The sequence below is a fragment of the Trematomus bernacchii genome, unplaced genomic scaffold (genome assembly GCF_902827165.1).
Source record: "Trematomus bernacchii unplaced genomic scaffold, fTreBer1.1, whole genome shotgun sequence".
Lineage (NCBI taxonomy): Eukaryota > Metazoa > Chordata > Actinopteri > Perciformes > Nototheniidae > Trematomus > Trematomus bernacchii.
The window spans coordinates 394844-415878 of record NW_022987565.1 but is presented as its reverse complement, the minus strand read 5'-3'; the positions used below and the strand labels follow the sequence as shown (position 1 = coordinate 415878).

The window sequence follows — 21035 nt, the reverse complement described above, 5'->3', positions numbered from 1 at the left end:
GTTAGGGGCACATGCTGGTGGTCATTAGTCCGTCCTTCGGGGCTCTGTGAGCGGGCAAAGAGAGTTGGTTTTCCCGGTCTCCGCCCTGGAGGTGTGAATGCAGGTGCCTGCATTTAAACAGATTCACCAGTTTCTAACATTACTTTAGCCCTGATCAGAGCCCTGTTTTATGGGTAAGAAAGCAATGTGCTGTACCCTGAGTCTATGGCTCTCTGAGACCCTGCTAAAAGCAGTGACTATGCTGCCTGCATTTAAACAGATTCACCAGTTTCTAACATTACTTTAGCCCTGATCAGAGCCCTGTTTTATGGGTAAGAAAGCGATGTGCTGTACCCTGAGTCTATGGCTCTCTGAGACCCTGCTAAAAGCAGTGACTATGCTGCCTGCATTTAAACAGATTCACCAGTTTCTAACATTACTTTAGCCCTGATCAGAGCCCTGTTTTATGGGTAAGAAAGCGATGTGCTGTACCCTGGGTCTATGGCTCTCTGAGACCCTGCTAAAAGCAGTGACTATGCTGCCTGCATTTAAACAGATTCACCAGTTTCTAACATTACTTTAGCCCTGATCAGAGCCCTGTTTTATGGGTAAGAAAGCGATGTGCTGTACCCTGGGTCTATGGCTCTCTGAGACCCTGCTAAAAGCAGTGACTATGCTGCCTGCATTTAAACAGATTCACCAGTTTCTAACATTACTTTAGCCTTGATCAGAGCCCTGTTTTATGGGTAAGAAAGCGATGTGCTGTACCCTGGGTCTATGGCTCTCTGAGACCCTGCTAAAAGCAGTGACTATGCTGCCTGCATTTAAACAGATTCACCAGTTTCTAACATTACTTTAGCCCTGATCAGAGCCCTGTTTTATGGGTAAGAAAGCGATGTGCTGTACCCTGGGTCTATGGCTCTCTGAGACCCTGCTAAAAGCAGTGACTATGCTGCCTGCATTTAAACCGATTCACCAGTTTCTAACATTACTTTAGCCCTGATCAGAGCCCTGTTTTATGGGTAAGAAAGCGATGTGCTGTACCCTGGGTCTATGGCTCTCTGAGACCCTGCTAAAAGCAGTGACTATGCTGCCTGCATTTAAACAGATTCACCAGTTTCTAACATTACTTTAGCCCTGATCAGAGCCCTGTTTTATGGGTAAGAAAGCGATGTGCTGTACCCTGAGTCTATGGCTCTCTGAGACCCTGCTAAAAGCAGTGACTATGCTGCCTGCATTTAAACAGATTCACCAGTTTCTAACATTACTTTAGCCCTGATCAGAGCCCTGTTTTATGGGTAAGAAAGCGATGTGCTGTACCCTGGGTCTATGGCTCTCTGAGACCCTGCTAAAAGCAGTGACTATGCTGCCTGCATTTAAACAGATTCACCAGTTTCTAACATTACTTTAGCCCTGATCAGAGCCCTGTTTTATGGGTAAGAAAGCGATGTGCTGTACCCTGGGTCTATGGCTCTCTGAGACCCTGCTAAAAGCAGTGACTATGCTGCCTGCATTTAAACAGATTCACCAGTTTCTAACATTACTTTAGCCCTGATCAGAGCCCTGTTTTATGGGTAAGAAAGCGATGTGCTGTACCCTGGGTCTATGGCTCTCTGAGACCCTGCTAAAAGCAGTGACTATGCTGCCTGCATTTAAACAGATTCACCAGTTTCTAACATTACTTTAGCCCTGATCAGAGCCCTGTTTTATGGGTAAGAAAGCGATGTGCTGTACCCTGAGTCTATGGCTCTCTGAGACCCTGCTAAAAGCAGTGACTATGCTGCCTGCATTTAAACAGATTCACCAGTGTCTAACATTACTTTAGCCCTGATCAGAGCCCTGTTTTATGGGTAAGAAAGCGATGTGCTGTACCCTGGGTCTATGGCTCTCTGAGACCCTGCTAAAAGCAGTGACTATGCTGCCTGCATTTAAACAGATTCACCAGTCTCTAACATTACTTTAGCCCTGATCAGAGCCCTGTTTTATGGGTAAGAAAGCGATGTGCTGTACCCTGGGTCTATGGCTCTCTGAGACCCTGCTAAAAGCAGTGACTATGCTGCCTGCATTTAAACAGATTCACCAGTTTCTAACATTACTTTAGCCCTGATCAGAGCCCTGTTTTATGGGTAAGAAAGCGATGTGCTGTACCCTGGGTCTATGGCTCTCTGAGACCCTGCTAACAGCAGTGATTCTGCTGTTTTTAGCTCATTGTACATTTAACTAATTAAATATTATTAATATGTACATTATCCCGTCTATACTGACACATTTATGTCCATAACTCTGTATGTTTATTGAGTCCAATGTACACCGTCTAAAAACGACAATTGTGACTGAATTAAAACAGTTTGACAGCATTTTAACACTCATGTAGCCATGTTTGCAGCCCTGTTCCATGGGTAACAATTGAATGACCCTCTCCTGTTGAATTAAAACATTTCCCACGGCTTTAAACACTAATGTACCCATATTTTAGCCACTTATTACTGGGTTAATATATAATCTTTTCCCCCTGGGTGTGTGTGGCACCATCTGGTGGAACATTTGTGAATTACACTAAAATCCAAAACTTTAATGTTTTTTATCTTAGCGAAATAATGGTTTAATGACCCCAATGTAATGATCATTTATGATTATGCAGATGTTGTCTACACGTGTATCACAACGGCTTATTTTTAGAGTGATTTGGAAAACTCGGTTAGCGAGGTTTATTTTTGTCAATATGAGATGCACTGTTTTCATGTCCCATGTACATATCTGTACATATGGCCTCACGCACTACCAACATATACTAACGCAGAGTAATACATGCGGGACCTTGGATCACTCATTGCAATGGTGCATATTATTGACAACCCATATCGTTTAGGGAGAAGGGGTCACTCAACCCACCCAGCAGTTGTTTTAAATCTTACTTGAAGCTTCACAGGGAGCGCACGGCACCAAATTATGAGTTTAAAAGACAAGCGTCACCACCTCCTAATGGTCATCCATTTAATCAGGGATGACCTGAAATTTAGAGATGTTATTTAAAGTAGAAACATATCCGCCATAAGTGAAAATTCCTAAATTGAACTACAAACCATGGATGAAATAACTACTGTTTTTAAAATCCTTGATAAAGGAGGGAGTAACTGTTACATGCTCGGACACCCAAGGTTCCACACACTGTTAAAGGGGTTAGCATAGTTCTTTAAACAGACTAGAATTGAAGATAAATTAGTATAATGAGTTATTGATATTCCACCGGTTTTCACACCATTTAAGGAACTTTATCACTGCATTAGAACAGACCACCCAAAGGTACTGAAGGAGGAACCATAAGTGATGAAATTCTCCAATTGTTGTAACTGACCAAAATCTTCTCCCAGAAATGACTGTCTGAAATGCCGTATCCCAGAGTAGATGTTTGATGGTATCATGGAACTAAAACCTTGTACGCAGTCTTGCCACAGGATTGGACTGGGACCTGTGCACTTGTACAGCCAGTGATGTTTTATATGCAGTACCAATGACAGTGGGGCAGTTAATCAACATGGCGAAACACCCCAAAAAAAAAAAAAAAAAAAAAAAAAAAAACAGGAGGGCTAAGAGACCAGTCAAAGGAGGGAGTTTAGGCTCCACAGTGTACAAGGATAGCATAGGGGTGCCCAGGGGAGTGCTAGATGTTGTAGTTGCATTCCATGTACCCGCACCCTAACTTAACGATTGATCACCACAGCCTTTTCTAGAGAACATATTACTTTCATACTTAAAAAGTATGAAAGGGGGGAGGGTACATTTCTCATAAGGGAACAGTTTCAATTGCTAGCAGAACAAGACGACTCAACCCATATACAGATATTGATGAAAATGATGACAGTGTGTAAATGATATGGATGATAAATGATGAGATTGTTCAAAGAATGTCCAAATCATGTGATATTTCAAATGATGAAATCATTAGAATGAAGAACCAGCTACAAAGTGGTATTACTTTGCACTATTCCAAAAAGGTTTCTAACTTTTATGTTTTATACTGTTATTAGTGATGCGATTTTTAAATAGTATGTTTTTATACTTTGTAAAACAAGTGCCTTAACACTGAATGTGGTATGGGAACGGTTTCTGTGAAAGGAGGGAGTAAGAAATGTTCTAATACCACAAGTTGCTGCTATTTTAAAAAGTGATATTGAATGTTAAAACTAAAAGTTATGCACAAGGGAAAACTTTTACACCAGAAGACCAACCAATGTATTGTTTGTATTTTTGATGACGGTTATTTGAACCATTCCATTTTGATAGTATGTTTTTGATATGAGTTATGTACTATGCAAAGTTCAGATGAAGAACTCATTGATTTCAGTATTGTGTTCACACCTTAAAAGGTGTGAAAGGAGGGATTGTTAGAAATTAAAATCAATGTTTTATGGCATGATTTAGTCTAAAACATACCGCCAGTTTAAAAGCAGTCAGATGAGGAACTCATTACTTTTAGTATTGTGTTCACACCTTAAAAGGTGTGAAAGGAGGGATTGTTAGAAATTAAAATCAATGTTAAACAGCATAATTCAGTCTAAAATATATCGTCAGTTTAAAGCTGTTTTATTGTGGAAAAAACCCGGAAGTTCTCAGGAAATCAATGCCAAGCTTTTATTCTGAAAATCCTTTATCCGGTTAGCATGTGACTAAATATTACGTTTTCTGAATGTAAAGTGAAAATGACTTGGAGTGTTATACACCAAAACGTACGGACTTTAACACTACATCGATAGACGTTGAGATATTATTACTGCTGAATATTAAATGAAGGTACAATTGATCATAGAGTGTTTACACATTACGTGAGTAGCTATGACGTCAGAGGGAGCTACCGTAAATGAGAACTGTGCCATAGAAGCGTTTTTAGGACTTCTAAACTAACAATTACAGCTGTTTATAAGGTATTAAATAGAAAGTCATGACAGAGATAAGGAGGAGAAAATGCTTAAGGAAATAGGCAGAGAATACCAATGTCGAAATCATCTGTTCTCGCGATATCGAACCCACAGATGAGAAGGGCGGACCCACTATCACCACGGGAGACAACGAGACGTGGATAAAAAGACAGGACGGAAGATAACTCGCTCTCCTTCGCTGCAGCCCACCCTGAAGACAACACCGGCTTTGTCTCTCCATTACCCATGCTTGTTCTTTAACCACGTTACTTAATTAAACTACCCATTTGAACCTTTTCAGAGACTCCATTAGTCTCTTCATTCTAAGCTCCTCTCCTGGGCGCGAGAACATCGAATACTTCAATACATTATTATGACGTCACGGCTATAGAAACCATTAATATGATACATTAACGCAGTATAACAGGGCGCTGCATCACAGACAGGTTTCTAATGTAGCGAGAATGAATGCCATTACTAAAGCAAGAACACCAAACAACACAATTCAACAAGCCTCCTTTCACTGCTGCGCCGCACATCATCTCTAGCAGAAGCAACAATATTTACTTAATAAAATGACAAGAAAATATCAACAATGTTAAATAAAAGTCATTATAGCCATTACTCACCAATACGTCTGATTATTTGTTCCCAAAAACCATCCTCCTTTCTTTCTTTCTGAAGAGTTGAGTTACTGTGTTGTTCAGATTACCTGAGTGTTTCAGTTCCAATAATAAGTCCTGTTCTAACGCCATGGAGGCTGATGCTGGAAGTCGAGTCAGTTCAGTCGTATTTCTGTCAAAACACATTGTGGAATATAGGGATGAACAGAGTCCTGCTTCTGACACTGCTCAGTTCTCTTTATACATGAACCTTCCTAAGAACAATTCCACCTCAGCCACATCCATCATGGTGCACTTTGTAATGGAGGGTATGTCCTCCTGTTGGGTGACATTTAGAAGATTTTTGGTGAGAGATGTTTGGCCAGAATATATGCAAGATCCTGGATGACAAGACGCTTTTTTTTTTTTTTAAATATAGGCAATGCCTTTTAGACTATAAAGTGATTTTTGAAAAGTGAGGTTTCAAAATATAAAGATTTTTTAATTGTAAAGCAGCTCTAAACATTCTGAATGTGTCTCAGTTCATTTTGGTTTGCAGTAAACGCCATCAGAGGGTGAACATGGACTTAAGCCTTTGCCTTGAGAGTAAAATCCTTTTGAGCAGCTAAAACAAAGCGTTTGAAACAGGTATCCAGACACAAAGAAAATAAAGTTTGTGTAAAGCTGGAAGTTTGTGCAATAATTCTTACACCGGTTTTGTGATCTTTTAAATGTATTAGCTTGTAAGCTGTAAAAGTGTCTCATTATATGAAATTATCAGTGTTGTTTCAGACTTTTTGTATTTTATTTGTTGATGGGCATGAATTTGGTTTTCCTGCTGTTTATCACCAGTCCTACGCCCATATTACTCTATTGGTCTTTCCTTGTAAATGCATGTTGTAACAACCGGAAAGGTAAACACCGGTAGTCACTCATGGTAACGCCCACCCAGCCAGTGATTCGCTGTTAGTTGGCACCTCCATTCAAATGTAAGTAAATAAGCCTGATATAAAAAAGCTGTCCGTTCCATATCCACTTTGCATTAAGTCGAAAGTGCAGCTAACTAACGCATAATGTTAGTTAATGTTTAACCTAATGTATAATGTAAACAGCTGCACATCTACAGTCTCCGTCCAAAAGAGAAGAACAGGGAAGAGACAAGGATGGAAAAAGTTCTTCTGATCATCATCGCTCTTTCAGGCAAGAGTTTTATATATTTTTATTTAAAATACTGCATGTTATTCCATTACCAATTTTTAGTACTTTCTATTTTGGTTTCCCTCTGACAATTATTTTAGTTGTTTAATTTACAGTTTAACTTTAATGTAATTTGGAGAACTTGGTTCAGTAATTGATATTGAATCTAATCAAAGTGTCTGTGTCTCGACAGGGCTGAGCGCTGTCTCCTCACATGCTGAACGTCAGTACCATTTTGTTTCTGAAGCAAAGAACATGTCTGAAGCACAGAGATACTGCAGAGAGAAACACACAGACCTGGCCACTGTAGACAGCATGGAGGTTGTGGAGCTCCTGAACAACATGGCAGGCCAATACAAACAAGTGAGGTCACTTTTCTCTGTCTTTCAATTCAAATGAATTACATTTCTTTTAGTGTCAAATTTAAAAAGGAGAGATTATTACAGAAAGCTAAACCTGTTTTAAAGTCCTATGGGAACCTGAGTATTAAAACAGAGTTGAAAATGTTTTAAGCCAAAGCTATAGCATAAAACCCTGTAATAAAGTTGAAGAGGTTCAGAGTAACAAGGCTGTAAATGAATGTTGACTTCAGGGGATTCCCATCAGATCACCATGTACCAAGGCTGGTCTCATAAAGGCAAACAAAACCTTCTCTTTATTAAACATACACATTTTCTTCAGCAGCAGCTTTAAAAGCTTCAACAGGATGTAATAATTATGACAATTTCTTGCTTTCAGTCAGCCTGGATAGGGCTGTACGATGACCGGGACACCTGGAAGTGGTCGATGTCAGACCCAAGCTTCTACGGACCGGGGGAGACGGAGTTCAGAGGATGGCAGTCTGGACTACCATACAACGTGCACGATTACCAATGCACAGCCTCTCATCCTGATGGAAGATGGTATGATTTGAATTGTAATGACCGAACCTGGGCGGTCTGCCTTGATGTCACAGGTAAGAATATAAACTTAAAATTAATATTACACATTTAAAATCATATTTTAAGCTTCTGAAATACAATGCATTGGTCTTTATCTAACTAGCGGTTCCCAACCTTTTTTCTTTGTGACTTTTTTTTCTTTTGTTAGCAGTTCCACTAAAGACATTTCCCTTTTCACTCAAATTCTCACATGGTTTCATTTAAATGATAACGTCAAAGGAAATGATGTATATACAATTTTTTGCAAACTTGTTTCAGAATTGTAGGTACGTTTTGCATCTTATACATCTGAGCTAAACAGAATAAGAACAATATAGAATCAATATAATTTGAATGAAGCTTTAACCTGTAACACAGTATATTCACATCGTTGTGCTCCTGCTTTTACTAAAATATCTGAATACTTCTTCCACCACTGATTCTACTAAAGTTTCTTGCCAGCATTCATGTGTTGAAAAACCCCAGCACTACAAATTACAAAGTACACATTTGTGGGATTTAAATGTAATATTTTATGTTATAAAGGCATCAATACCACCAGAGATGTGGCATTGATGTCAGGCTGTATGTTGTGGTGCCTCTACTCAACTTCTCTGGGCTCCATTTTCAGGGCCGGATGCAACATTTGTCCCCATCAACATCGCAATGACATGGACTGAGGCCCAGAGCTACTGCAGAGAACACCACACAGACCTGGCCAGTGTGAGAAACCAGACAGAGAACCAGCAGATTGTTGAGCTGGTATCTAGATCTTGGTATTGGATCGGCCTTTACAGAGACTCCTGGAAGTGGTCCGATGGAAGTAACTTCTCCTTCAAGTACTGGAAAGTAAATGAACCTAACTACATAGGTCTTAATGCTTGTGTGGCTGCAGCTTTCGACGACTCTGGAGAATGGGAGGACTTGGACTGTGGAGTGAAGAAACCATTAATTTGCTACGGACGTGAGTAAAATTCACAGCTACGTCAAAGCAAGTGATGATATTGAGTCTGCTGAAAAAGAAGACACCATAAATGTTGTGACTGATGAAGTTTGTTTGTGTTTTTAGCTGTGCCTGTTGTGCCTGTTACGACTCCTGAGACTAGTGTGCCTGTTGTGCCTGTTACGACTCCTGAGACTAGTGTGCCTGTTGTGCCTGTTACGACTCCTGAGACTAGTGTGCCTGTTGTGCCTGTTACGACTCCTGAGACTAGTGTGCCTGTTGTGCCTGTTACGACTCCTGAGACTAGTGTGCCTGCTGTGCCTGTTACGACTCCTGAGACTAGTGTGCCTGTTGTGCCTGTTACGACTCCTGAGACTAGTGTGCCTGCTGTGCCTGTTGTGCCTGTTATGACTCCTGAGACTAGTGTGCCTGTTGTGCCTGTTACGACTCCTGAGACTAGTGTGCCTGTTGTGCCTGTTACGACTCCTGAGACTAGTGTGCCTGCTGTGCCTGTTACGACTCCTGAGACTAGTGTGCCTGTTGTGCCTGTTACGACTCCTGAGACTAGTGTGCCTGTTACGACTCCTGAGACTAGTGTGCCTGTTGTGCCTGTTACGACTCCTGATACTAGTGTGCCTGCTGTGCCTGTTACGACTCCTGAGACTAGTGTGCCTGTTGTGCCTGTTACGACTCCTGAGACTAGTGTGTCTGCTGTGCCTGTTGTGCCTGTTGTGCCTGTTTCAATGAAAGTGATAAAGGTGAGGGTGGAGAACCCAAACGGTGTGGATCTGAACGACCAAGCTTTTCTGGATGCGATGTTGGTGGAGGTAAATCATGTTTTCTACTTTTATGCAAAATCATCAATCACCAGAAAGGAAATTCACATGACATGAGAACAAGAGACAACAAGATGAACATGAATGAAATTCTATATCCATTATACATTCAATACTTTGGCCACAAATAACAGGACCCAAGCATTTAGTAAGAAGACGTGTAAATATGTGCAGAAGTAAATAGCAGAAACGTAGCCACATGCCACCAAATTCATTAAGATAATGTACAAATACTATTTCATAACCTGAGGTAAGCCTTTACACTGGAAGAAATAAGGGGAACAGCTACCATTTCAGATGAGTGAACTAAAGATAAATCATCCGTTTTCATTGGAATGATAATGAAAATGAGTTTTTGTGTCTCAGGCGAAAAAGAACCTAAGGGCCCAGGGATTGGACGACAACGTCCAACTGGCCTGGAGGAAGCAGCCGGATGGAAAAGTCTTCCACGAGGAGGAGGAGAAGAAGAGGGATGAGCTCTAAAGCTGAATTGCTGTGTCGGCTTTTATCAGAGAAAAGTGTATTTCTTTCCTCAAAGTCCTCATGTTACAGAATTCAGCTGCAACAATGATCTGAATAATCTATTAGTTACGATCATTTTGATAGAAGATAGAGAATGTAATGCTTTTCCTTGTTATATATGGTTATGAATTTAATATGTTTAGGGTTTTCACTATTGAATGTGTTTGCTTGGCCGGTGGGAGATAATAATACAATGTTTGGCTTTTGTTGAATTTTGATCAAGATTAAATTATCAATAAAAAAAATGACCTTTAATGAAATTTCATGCAAAAATCTGTTTTTTTATTTGCATCCTAATTATTGTTTTTTTGTCTCACAATATCTTCAAATGAGTTATGTTGAAAACAGTAACAGGCCGTGCATTTCCCACCTAGGCCTTCAGTAGTGTCTACCTGAATGAATCCACCTCCTAATAGCATTATTATGACGTCACGGCTATAGAAACCATTAATATGATACATTAACGCAGTATAACAGGGCGCTGCATCACAGACAGGTTTCTAATGTAGCGAGAATGAATGCCATTACTAAAGCAAGAACACCAAACAACACAATTCAACAAGCCTCCTTTCACTGCTGCGCCGCACATCATCTCTAGCAGAAGCAACAATATTTACTTCATAAAATGACAAGAAAATATCAACAATGTTAAATGAAAGTCATTATAGCCATTACTCACCAATACGTTTGATTATTTGTTCCCAAAAACCATCCTCCTTTCTTTCTGAAGAGTTCAGTTACTGTGTTGTTCAGATTGCCTGAGTGTTTCAGTTCCAATAATAAGTCCTGTTCTAACGCCATGGAGGCTGATGCTGGAAGTCGAGTCAGTTCAGTCGTATTTCTGTCAAAACACATTGTGGAATATAGGAATGAACAGAGTCCTGCTTCTGACACTGCTCAGTTCTCTTTATACATGAACCTTCCTAAGAACAATTCCACCTCAGCCACATCCATCATGGTGCACTTTGTAATGGAGGGTATGTCCTCTTGTTGTCGTGTGCTATCCTTTACTCAATCTTTATTCTTCTTTATCCAACTTCCACCTTCTGGGTTCCAGCATCTCAAAAGTGAATATTTTCTGGATTTCTTAGTCTTTCATGATGTATTCAACTTTAAACATTTAAAGCCAAAACAATCATTTGGAAAAGGACAAAAAACCAACAATAAAAAACACACTTTGAGCAGTAAATAGGTACATTTTGGCATTCGACACTTTATTCACAAACTAAAACCAATCACTGTATCCAGGTCAGTGGTGACTGTACAGGTGTGTTAGGTCAGGATTAACTGGCTGTACATCGTGTGTCGTCGCTTCACCGTGAACCCTTTATTGGTCCATTCATCCCTCCATCCTCCAATCAAAGTGCTCAGGAGTTTGTCCTTCAGTCTATGTGTGTGTGTGCGTGTGTGTGTGTGCGTGTGTGTGTGTGTGTGTGTGTGTGTGTGTGTGTGTGTGTGTGTGTGTGTGTGTGTGTGTGTGTGTGTGTGTGTGTGTGTGTGTGTGTGTGTGTGTGTGTGTGTGTGTGTGTGTGTGTGTGTGTGTGAGAGTCCATTTCAGAACCAGGACTCTGATCTGAAGTGTCTCAGCTGGTCCAGAACGGTTTCTAGTGCGCGTCTTTAGAAAACACACCTAAACATTTACAAATACATTCAAAACACAACCAGGAATTTTTTTTCCCTAGATAGTTGTTAGACAGCAAATAGCACCGCAGAGCAAATACTATGATCATTTGGGGTTAAAATAAAAAGAAATCTCTATAGACAGCAGACTGGCTGCACTCACACAGGAAGTAGAAATCACCCGGAAACACTTTTACACTGTTAGAAGGAAAATAACATCATGAACATTTCTATAGCGACGTGTGTTTCCTGTTCCTTAGATTAACATGTGGTCAAAATAGGATTTGATATATGATCTAAGACATAATAAATGTGTATCTGTGTATCCAAATCAAAGAGTCACTGCTTTCTTTCTAGCGTGGAAACTCAGTGATCAAACAGACAGAAGTTCATTACATATGAGCGAAACAGACCAGATGCGGTACAGAAAAGGTTCAAAACACACTGCTGTATTTTCATGAATGTATTAACACTTGCGCAGTATTTAATCCCTAAAGTCACATGTTTGTGTATTTAGTCCCCTCATTTTCATCATTCGTACCCAAACAATTACCCTTCACACCTTAGTGTGTGCCCTTAACACAATAAACACTACATTATACCAACAGAAGTATCACCTTAAACTGACTAATGTGTATTAAATACAAAATCATGGTCGACTCTTGTCCACACAGAAACTACTTATCAAGGTAACTCCAGAATAATCCAGCATGACATTCAGTAATAGCAGTATTTAAATGACTGACCACATGATTCAGTAACTTCATCGGCCAATCAGTAAAGCCGCTTCAGATCACATGCTGATACCAAACTCCAACTAAATTGTACTCCCCAGTGCACCTTTTATCTACCTGCAGAAAACTGCTGTGTTTTTATGTCACCCAGTTATAAAAAGACTATACAGAATCTGACACACCTTCTCTGCTGAAAGGCATTCTGGGAACTGTAGTCACAAACAGAGGCAGCAGTGAACAAGACAGAGTGGCACAGAAATAATACAACATTTAACCACATAATGGAAAGGAAGTTAGGATGTAACAGTGTAAGAGAGTCTGAGCGGTGATGTGAACACTGACAAACATTTTTATATTCAAGTTTTTAACATTAAGAGGATTAAATCCCATCTCAAATCACCAGATCTGTGCAAAAATCGAAATCTTAAATCTTATGTTCATTTCTTGTGTGAATCCAGTCGTGTTTTTCTATGGTTATATTTCACATTTTATAAATTACAGGTCGTAATTTTTAACTCTGGATGTGACAGCAAATGACAACTCTGAAGTAAAAACCAGCTGAAAGGAAGTGAATGAGGAGGAAGGAAGTGATTGGACGGTAATGTTTGAAGGGTAATATGGGTAAAAACAAGCTCTCGATGACATTACCATGTAGTCCTTTTTTTTTTTGTAAGTCACGAGACATCAACAGATCTCCCAAAGTATTTCATCCTATTTTTTTTTTTTTTTTTTTTTAATCCTTGTTTGTTCCTTTGATTTTTAAACCCCAATGTTCTCGTCTTCGTTTTTCCTCAGGGCTGCCCTGTTGCATCATGGGTACTGTAGTCAGTCACCAGGTTAATACAACTGGAGCTCTGTCGTCAGTTTGGTCGCCGGTCACCATGGTGACACGGTAACACTCAAGTTAGTGGAAGAAAAATAAAGAAATACAAAATAAAAGAGAGGACATCAGCAGAGAGGTCTCAGTGTTCGACGTGGAAGTGTTTCTGCTTCAGTCTGAGAGTTTAGTAACCATAACAACAAGACTGGTCCTTTGATGTCTTTAAAGACGGTGAGAATCACTAAATAGGGACATGTCAAACAAATATGGCCGCTGGGAGGTCATCTGACAAGGAGGAGGAGGAGGAGGAAGATTGGAGTCTTATAAACTCGTAAATTACAGATTTGACTGTTGGACTCAGCAGAGATGAGTTACACTCGTGTTAGTCAACTTTTTAGACTGAATTAAGAGGAGAGCCTTTGGGAACATACATTTAAGTTAGTTAGTTAACTCATATTTGTCAAAGAGGAGCTCTGGAAACAGAAAACCTCAGTCATTTGAGCCAGAGAGCAAAGACAAGAAGAAATATGTGATATTCATGTTTTAAGTATAGTGGATACTTAGCTGAAGTGCACAAAACATGTGTTGGCTTCATTTTGTTTAGCAAACGAGCTGACAGGAGGTTTTTAAGACCTTTCGCTCATAACTTGAGTCCTTCAATTGTATTTTTCTAAAAACGAGTGTAACCGTTTTAACATGTTTCCAATATAAATAAACTAGTATCAAGGATTTTCCAGAAACACGTATCTATATCTTGAAGGAATAAAGAAATCTCTGCACTGGAATGAAACACACATTTTGCTGCCATATTTCTTTCTGCTATTTTTAAGAAAATAAGCCTCAAAGGAATTAAATGGCCTCATAAGGGGAACACTGTTGCTAACTTGCTAGTGGAGAATATTTACAAATGTCACAACCAAGATGTCCTCCTCTCCTCCTCTCCTCCTTGTCTCCCTTCTCCTCCTCCTCCTCCCCCTTTAGCAGCCTCCTCAGAGGAGTAAAGGAGGAAGAGGAGGAGGAAGAGGAGGAAGGATCAGCTGATGAAGAGAGCTTCGTCCCAGCGAGTCCCTGAGCAGCAGGGTGGGAGGGCAGAGTGATGTCACAGAGATGGACGAAGCTGATTGGCTGACAGGTGAGATGTAGGTGTGGTTGTTGACTGAAGGTGTTGCCTCGACGACCACGTACTGCTCCGACCAATCAGGAGGCTCAGCCCTTCCAGCCGTCCCAGATAGGACCTCTGCATCGACACAGGAAGGTGTTAGGTTGTATTGACGTAAAGTGTGTGTGTGTGTGTGTGTGTGTGTGTGTGTGTGTGTGTGTGTGTGTGTGTGTGTGTGTGTGTGTGTGTGTGTGTGTGTGTGTGTGTGTGTGTGTGTGTGTGTGTGTGTGTGTGTGTGCGTGTGTGTGTGTACAAGAGAGCTATCAAGGTGTTTGACAGAAAGCCATATTCATACCGCCACTGTACCATCCTTGAAAACACAATTTCTTGAGTTTTGACCATTTTCAAGTCTTTTAGAAGTATGTGCTTTATTTATAAATGTTTACATGGACTGGCCCCCCCCTCCCTTTTTCATCCACAGAAAACACACTGGACACTGCACTAGGTCAGAAACCAGAGGAGACTGTGAAGTCCACCGCAGACGGACCACTTTTGGACAAAATGTACTTTCAATTAAAGGTAGCTCATTCTGGAATAGCCTCCCAACTGAGATACGGGATTGTCCCACTCTCAATAACTTGAGAAACAAACAGACGTGCAATCACCGCTAAATGCACTTTAACACATCTCCTCTTGCACTTTATGTATCTCTTGTATCTTCTCTTGCACTTTATATGTCGTTGCTGCCATATTGTATTACCATGTGATAAATACTCTTTTGCACTTTTTGCATATCATGTATTTGTTTTTGCTATGTTTGTAAAATGTCATTTTCTTAAATGTTTTATGTGAGGGACTGCGGATGGAAATTAGCTCCAAGCTAAATCTGGCATATTTACGCTTGACACATTTTATTGTTTTAAGTGTTCATTGATGTGCATTGTCCCTGCTAAATAAACGATTAAATAAATAATCAGCCATTTTCTATGTTGTGGCCTGCTGGGGCTGCAGCATCTCGGCTGCTGACAGGAAGAGACTGAACAGACTGGTAAGGAAGGCCAGCTTTGTGCTCAATGTCTCACAGAGAGATATTCACAGCTCCTTCCTTCCTGCAGCGGTCAGACTGTATAACCATCATGGTCCCTGGTAGACCCCAACACATATAACAACAAAGACTACAACACCCCTTGTTGTGCAATACCAATTATGTGCAATATATACATATGCCGTAAATAGCTGTTAGAACTGTTACAGGATGTGTATTTTGTAAATTGTGTAATTTTTGTATCTTTAATATTTGTTGTGCATGCTTCTTGGTTAATATTAAGCTGTCTTTGGCTCTTTTCTTGCTGTAACAAATGCAAATGTCCTCACGCAATGTTTTTTAAATGTATTATTATTAAACAATTATTCAAGTCCCATTGAGAATGGAAAACGTATCATCCAATGGAGCGCTGGTCAAGACATGGGCAACAGTATTTCCTAACAAACTACATGCAAACATTTGAACATGTAAAACAAACACACTGCTTTTACGATGACACCCACATAAACTTTGAAACAAACATGCAGTCTCAGCTATATGCAAATGACGAAAAGGGGAACAGACTGCAGGAAGTCAAGGAAAGCCACAGAACTTTGAATATATGTATATGTGATCTTTCCCTTTGCCTCCGTTTCCTTCTTTTGCCATTCGTGCTTCAGTGTAATGTGGCTCTTGAAGTTGTGTTGGGAAAATACCGAATGTACTTTTCCAATATCAGAGTAACATGATGACAAAGGCCCAACTGTAGCTGTGTACATGACAGGATGTATGATTACCTAGAAGAGCGTCAGGACACACTGTTTTAGGAATTTGATAGCTATGTGATTAACATGATGATTCAGCCTCTATGAAGATAGACATATGACTGTCATGTTTACGTGGGTCATCCTAATTATTGTTTTTTTGTCTCATAATATCTTCAAATGAGTTATGTTGAAAATAGAAACAGGCCGTGCATTTCACACCTAGGCCTTCAGTAGTGTCTACCTGAATGAATCCACCTCCTAATAGCAATATTATGACGTCACGGCTATAGAAACCATTAATATGATACATTAACGCAGTATAACAGGGCGCTGCATCACAGACAGGTTTCTAATGTAGAGAGAATGAATGCCATTACTAAAGCAAGAACACCAAACAACACAATTCAACAAGCCTCCTTTCACTGCTGCGCCGCACATCATCTCTAGCAGAAGCAACAATATTTACTTAATAAAATGACAAGAAAATATCAACAATGTTAAATAAAAGTCATTATAGCCATTACTCACCAATACGTTTGATTATTTGTACCCAAAAACCATCCTCCTTTCTTTCTGAAGAGTTCAGTTACTGTGTTGTTCAGATTACCTGAGTGTTTCAGTTCCAATAATAAGTCCTGTTCTAACGCCATGGAGGCTGATGCTGGAAGTCGAGTCAGTTCAGTCGTATTTCTGTCAAAACACATTGTGGAATATAGGAATGAACAGAGTCCTGCTTCTGACACTGCTCAGTTCTCTTTATACATGAACCTTCCTGAGAACAGTTCCACCTCAGCCACATCCATCATGGTGCACTTTGTAATGGAGGGTATGTCCTCTTGTTGGGGGACATTTAGAAGATCTTTGGTGAGAGATGTTTGCCCGGAATATATGCAAGATCCTGGATCACAAGACGCTTTTTTTTTGAAAATATAAGTAATGCCTTTTAGACTATAAAGTGATTTTTGAAAAGTGAGGTTTTGAAATATAAAGATTTTTTAATTGTAAAGCAGCTCTAAACATTCTGAATGTGTCTCAGTTCATTTTGGTTTGCAGTAAACGCCATCAGAGGGTGAACATGTACTTAAGCCTTTGCCTTGACAGTAAAACCCTTTTGAGCAGCTAAAACAAAGCGTTTGAAACAGGTATCCAGACACAAAGAAAATAAAGTTTGTGTAACATTAAAGCATGTACAAATGTTTTACTAGAATACCCAAAGTATGAAGCTGGAAGTTTGTGCAATGATTCGTAAACCGGTTTTGTGATATTTTAAATGTATTAGATTGTAAACTGTAAAGGTGTCTCATTATATGAAATGATCAGTGTTGTTTCAGACTTTTTGTATTTATGGGCATGAATTTGGTTTTCCTGCTGCATCACCAGTCCTACGCCCATATTACTCTAGTGGTCTTTCCTTGTAAATGCATGTGCAAATGTAACTAAATAAGCCTGATGTAAAAAAGGTATCAGTTCCATATCCACTTTGCATTTTACCTATGTATAATGTCAACAGCTGCACATCTACAGTCTCATTCCAAAAGAGAGGAACAGGGAAGAGACAAGGATGGAAACAGTTCTTCTGATCATCATCGCTCTTTCAGGTAATTATTATTTGTATTTAAAATATGTTATCCCATTAGCAATTTTTAGTACTTTCTATTTTGGTTTCCCTCTGACAATTACTTAAGTTATTTAATTTACAGTTTAACTTTAATGTAATTTGGAGAACTTGGTTCAGTAATTGATATTGAATCTAATCAAAGTGTCTGTGTCTCTACAGGGCTGAGCGCTGTCTCCTCACATGCTGAACGTCAGTACCATTTTGTTTCTGAAGCAAAGACCATGTCTGAAGCACAGAGATACTGCAGAGAGAAACACACAGACCTGGCCACTGTAGACAGCATGGAGGTTGTGGAGCTCCTGAACAACATGGCAGGCCAATACAACCAAGTGAGGTCACTTTTCTCTGTCTTTCAATTCAAATGAATTACATTTCTTTTAGAGTCAAATTGAAAAAGGAGAGATTATTACAGAAAGCTAAACCTGTTTTAAAGTCCTATGGGAACCTGAGTATTAAAACAGAGTTGAAAATGTTTTAAGCCAAAGCTATAGCATAAAACCCTGTAATAAAGTTGAAGAGGTTCAGAGTAACAAGGCTGTAAATGAATGTTGACTTGAGGGGATTCCCATCAGATCACCATGTACCAAGGCTGGTCTCATAAAGGCATAACAAAAACCTTCTCTTTATTAAACATACACATTTTCTTCAGCAGCAGCTTTAAAAGCTTCAACAGGATGTAATAATTATGACAATTTATTGCTTTCAGTCAGCCTGGATAGGGCTGTACGATGACCGGGACACCTGGAAGTGGTCGATGTCAGACCCAAGCTTCTACGGACCGGGGGAGACGGAGTTCAGACCATGGGGGACTGGACAACCAAGCAACTGGCAAGATTACCAATGCACATATTTTTATTCTGGTGGAACAGGAACATGGTTTAGTTTATATCGTCATTACCCCCTCTGGGTGATCTGCTTTGATGTCACAGGTAAGAATATAAACTTTAAATTAATATTACACATTTAAAATCATATTTTAAGCTTCTGAAATACAATGCATTGGTCTTTATCTAACTAGCGGTTCCCAACCTTTTTTCTTTGTGACTTTTTTTCTTTTGTTAGCAGTTCCACTAAAGACATTTCCCTTTTCACTCAAATTCTCACATGGTTTCATCTAAAAGATAACATAAAAGGAAATGATGTATATACATTTTTTTGCAAACTTGTTTTAGGTACGTTTTACATCTTATACATCTGTGCTAAACAGAATAAGAACAATATAGAATCAATATAATTTGAATGAAGCTTTAACCTGTAACAGAGTATATTCACATCGTTGTACTCCTGCTTTTACTAAAAGATCTGAATATTCCACCACTGATACTAGAAAAGTTTATTGCCAACATTCATGTGTTGAAAAACCCCAGAACTACAAATTACAAAGTACAAATGTGTGGGATTTAAATGTAATATTTTATATTATAAAGGCATCAATACCACCAGAGATGTGGCATTGATGTCAGGCTGTATGTTGTGGTGCCTCTACTCAGCTTCTCTGGGGTCCATTTTCAGGGCAGAGTGCAACATTTGTCCTCATCAAGAGCCTAATGACATGGACTGATGCCCAGAGCTACTGCAGAGAACACCACACAGACCTGGCCAGTGTGAGAAACCAGGCGGAGAACCAGCAGCTTGATGAGCTGATACCTGGAGGTGGATATAATGCCTGGATCGGCCTTTACAGAGACTCCTGGAAGTGGTCAGATGGAAGCAACTCCTCCTTCAAGTACTGGAAAGTAAATGAACCTAACTACAGAGGTCTCAAAGCTTGTGTGGCTGCAGCTTTCGACGACTCTGGAAAATGGGAGGACTTGGACTGTGGAGTGGAGAAACCATTCATTTGCTACGGACGTGAGTAAAATTCACAGCTACGTCAAAGCAAGTGATGATATTGAGTCTGTTGAAAAACAAGACACCATAAATGTTGTGACTGATGAAGTTTGTTTGTGTTTTAGATGTTGTGCCTGTTGTGCCTGTTGTGCCTGTTTCAATGAAAGTGATAAAGGTGAGCGTGGAGAAACCAAACGGTGTGGATCTGAACGACCCCGCTTTTCTGGATGCGATGTTGGTGGAGGTAAATCATGTTTTCTACTTCTATGCAAGAACATCACTCATCAGAAAGGAAATTCACATGACATGAGAACAAGAGACAAAAGAGGTAGGAAACAAATAAATAACTATTAAAGAATAATTAATTTAGCAAAAGAAAATGTAGTAAATGAATTTCAATATGAATGAAATGGACCAAGATGAACATGAATGAAATTCTATATCCATTATACATTCAATACTTTGGCCACAAATAACAGGACCCAAGCATTTAGTAAGAAGACGTGTAAATATGTGCAGAAGTAAATAGCAGAAACTTAGCCACATGCCACCAAATGCATTAGGAAAATGTACAAATACTATTCCATAACCTGAGGTAAGCCTTTACACTGGAAGAAATAAGGGGAACAACTACCATTTCAGATGAGTGAACTAAAGAGAAATCATCTGTTTTCATTGGAACGATAATGAAAATGAGTTTTTGTGTCTCAGGCGAAAAAGAACCTAAGGGCCCAGGGATTGGACGACAACGTCCAACTGGCCTGGAGGAAGCAGCCGGATGGACAAGTCTTCCACGAGGAGGAGGAGAAGAAGAGGGATGAGCTCTAAAGCTGAATTGCTGTGTGTGATTTTTATCAGAGAAAAGTGTATTTCTTTCCTCAAAGTCCTCGTGTTACAGAATACAGCTGCAACAATGATCTGAATAATCAATTAGTTACGATCATTTTGATAGAAGATAGAGAATCTAATGCTTTTCCTTGTTATATATGGTTATGAATTTAATATGTTTAGGGTTTTTACTATTGAATGTATTTGGCCGGTGGGAAATAATAATAAAATGTTTGGCTTTTGTTGAATTTTGATCAAGATTAAATTACCAATAAAAAAATTACCTTTAATGAAATTTCATACAAAATGTGTTTTTTATTTGCATCCTAATTATTGTTTTTTTGTCTCACAATATCTTCAAATGAGTTATGTTGAAAACAGAAACAGGCCATGCATTTCACACCTAGGCCTTCAGTAGTGTCTACCTGAATGAATCCACCTCCTAATAGCATTATTATGACGTCACGGCTATAGAAACCATTAATATGATACATTAACGCAGTATAACAGGGCGCTGCATCACAGACAGGTTTCTAATGTAGAGAGAATGAATGCCATTAATAAAGCAAGAACACCAAACAACACAATTCATCAAGCCTCCTTTCACTGCTGCGCCGCACATCATCTCTAGCAGAAGCAACAAAATGTACTTAATAAAATGACAAGAAAATATCAACAATGTTAAATAAAAGTCATTATAGCCATTACTCACCAATACGTTTGATTATTTGTTCCCAAAAACCATCCTCCTTTCTTTCTGAAGAGTTCAGTTACTGTGTT

General features: G+C 39.5%; 1 protein-coding gene and 1 long non-coding RNA gene across 2 annotated transcripts; both read left to right on the top strand.

The window, feature by feature from the left end:
* Positions 1–6635: 6635 nt before the first annotated feature.
* Positions 6636–20530, top strand: LOC117478578. The gene is made up of 13 exons (XM_034125583.1): positions 6636–6697; positions 6888–7057; positions 7433–7552; positions 8197–8578; positions 8684–9384; positions 9760–9869; positions 14071–14149; positions 17484–17577; positions 17757–17926; positions 18304–18526; positions 19110–19448; positions 19553–19671; positions 20139–20530. Exons 1-13 carry the CDS (start codon positions 6661–6663, stop codon positions 20253–20255), a joined length of 2661 nt encoding a protein of 886 aa, XP_033981474.1. The 5' UTR covers positions 6636–6660; the 3' UTR covers positions 20256–20530.
* Positions 9267–10171, top strand: LOC117478568. The gene is made up of 2 exons (XR_004555491.1): positions 9267–9384; positions 9760–10171. It is a non-coding gene; the product is annotated as an uncharacterized LOC117478568 (long non-coding RNA).
* Positions 20531–21035: the final 505 nt, after the last annotated feature.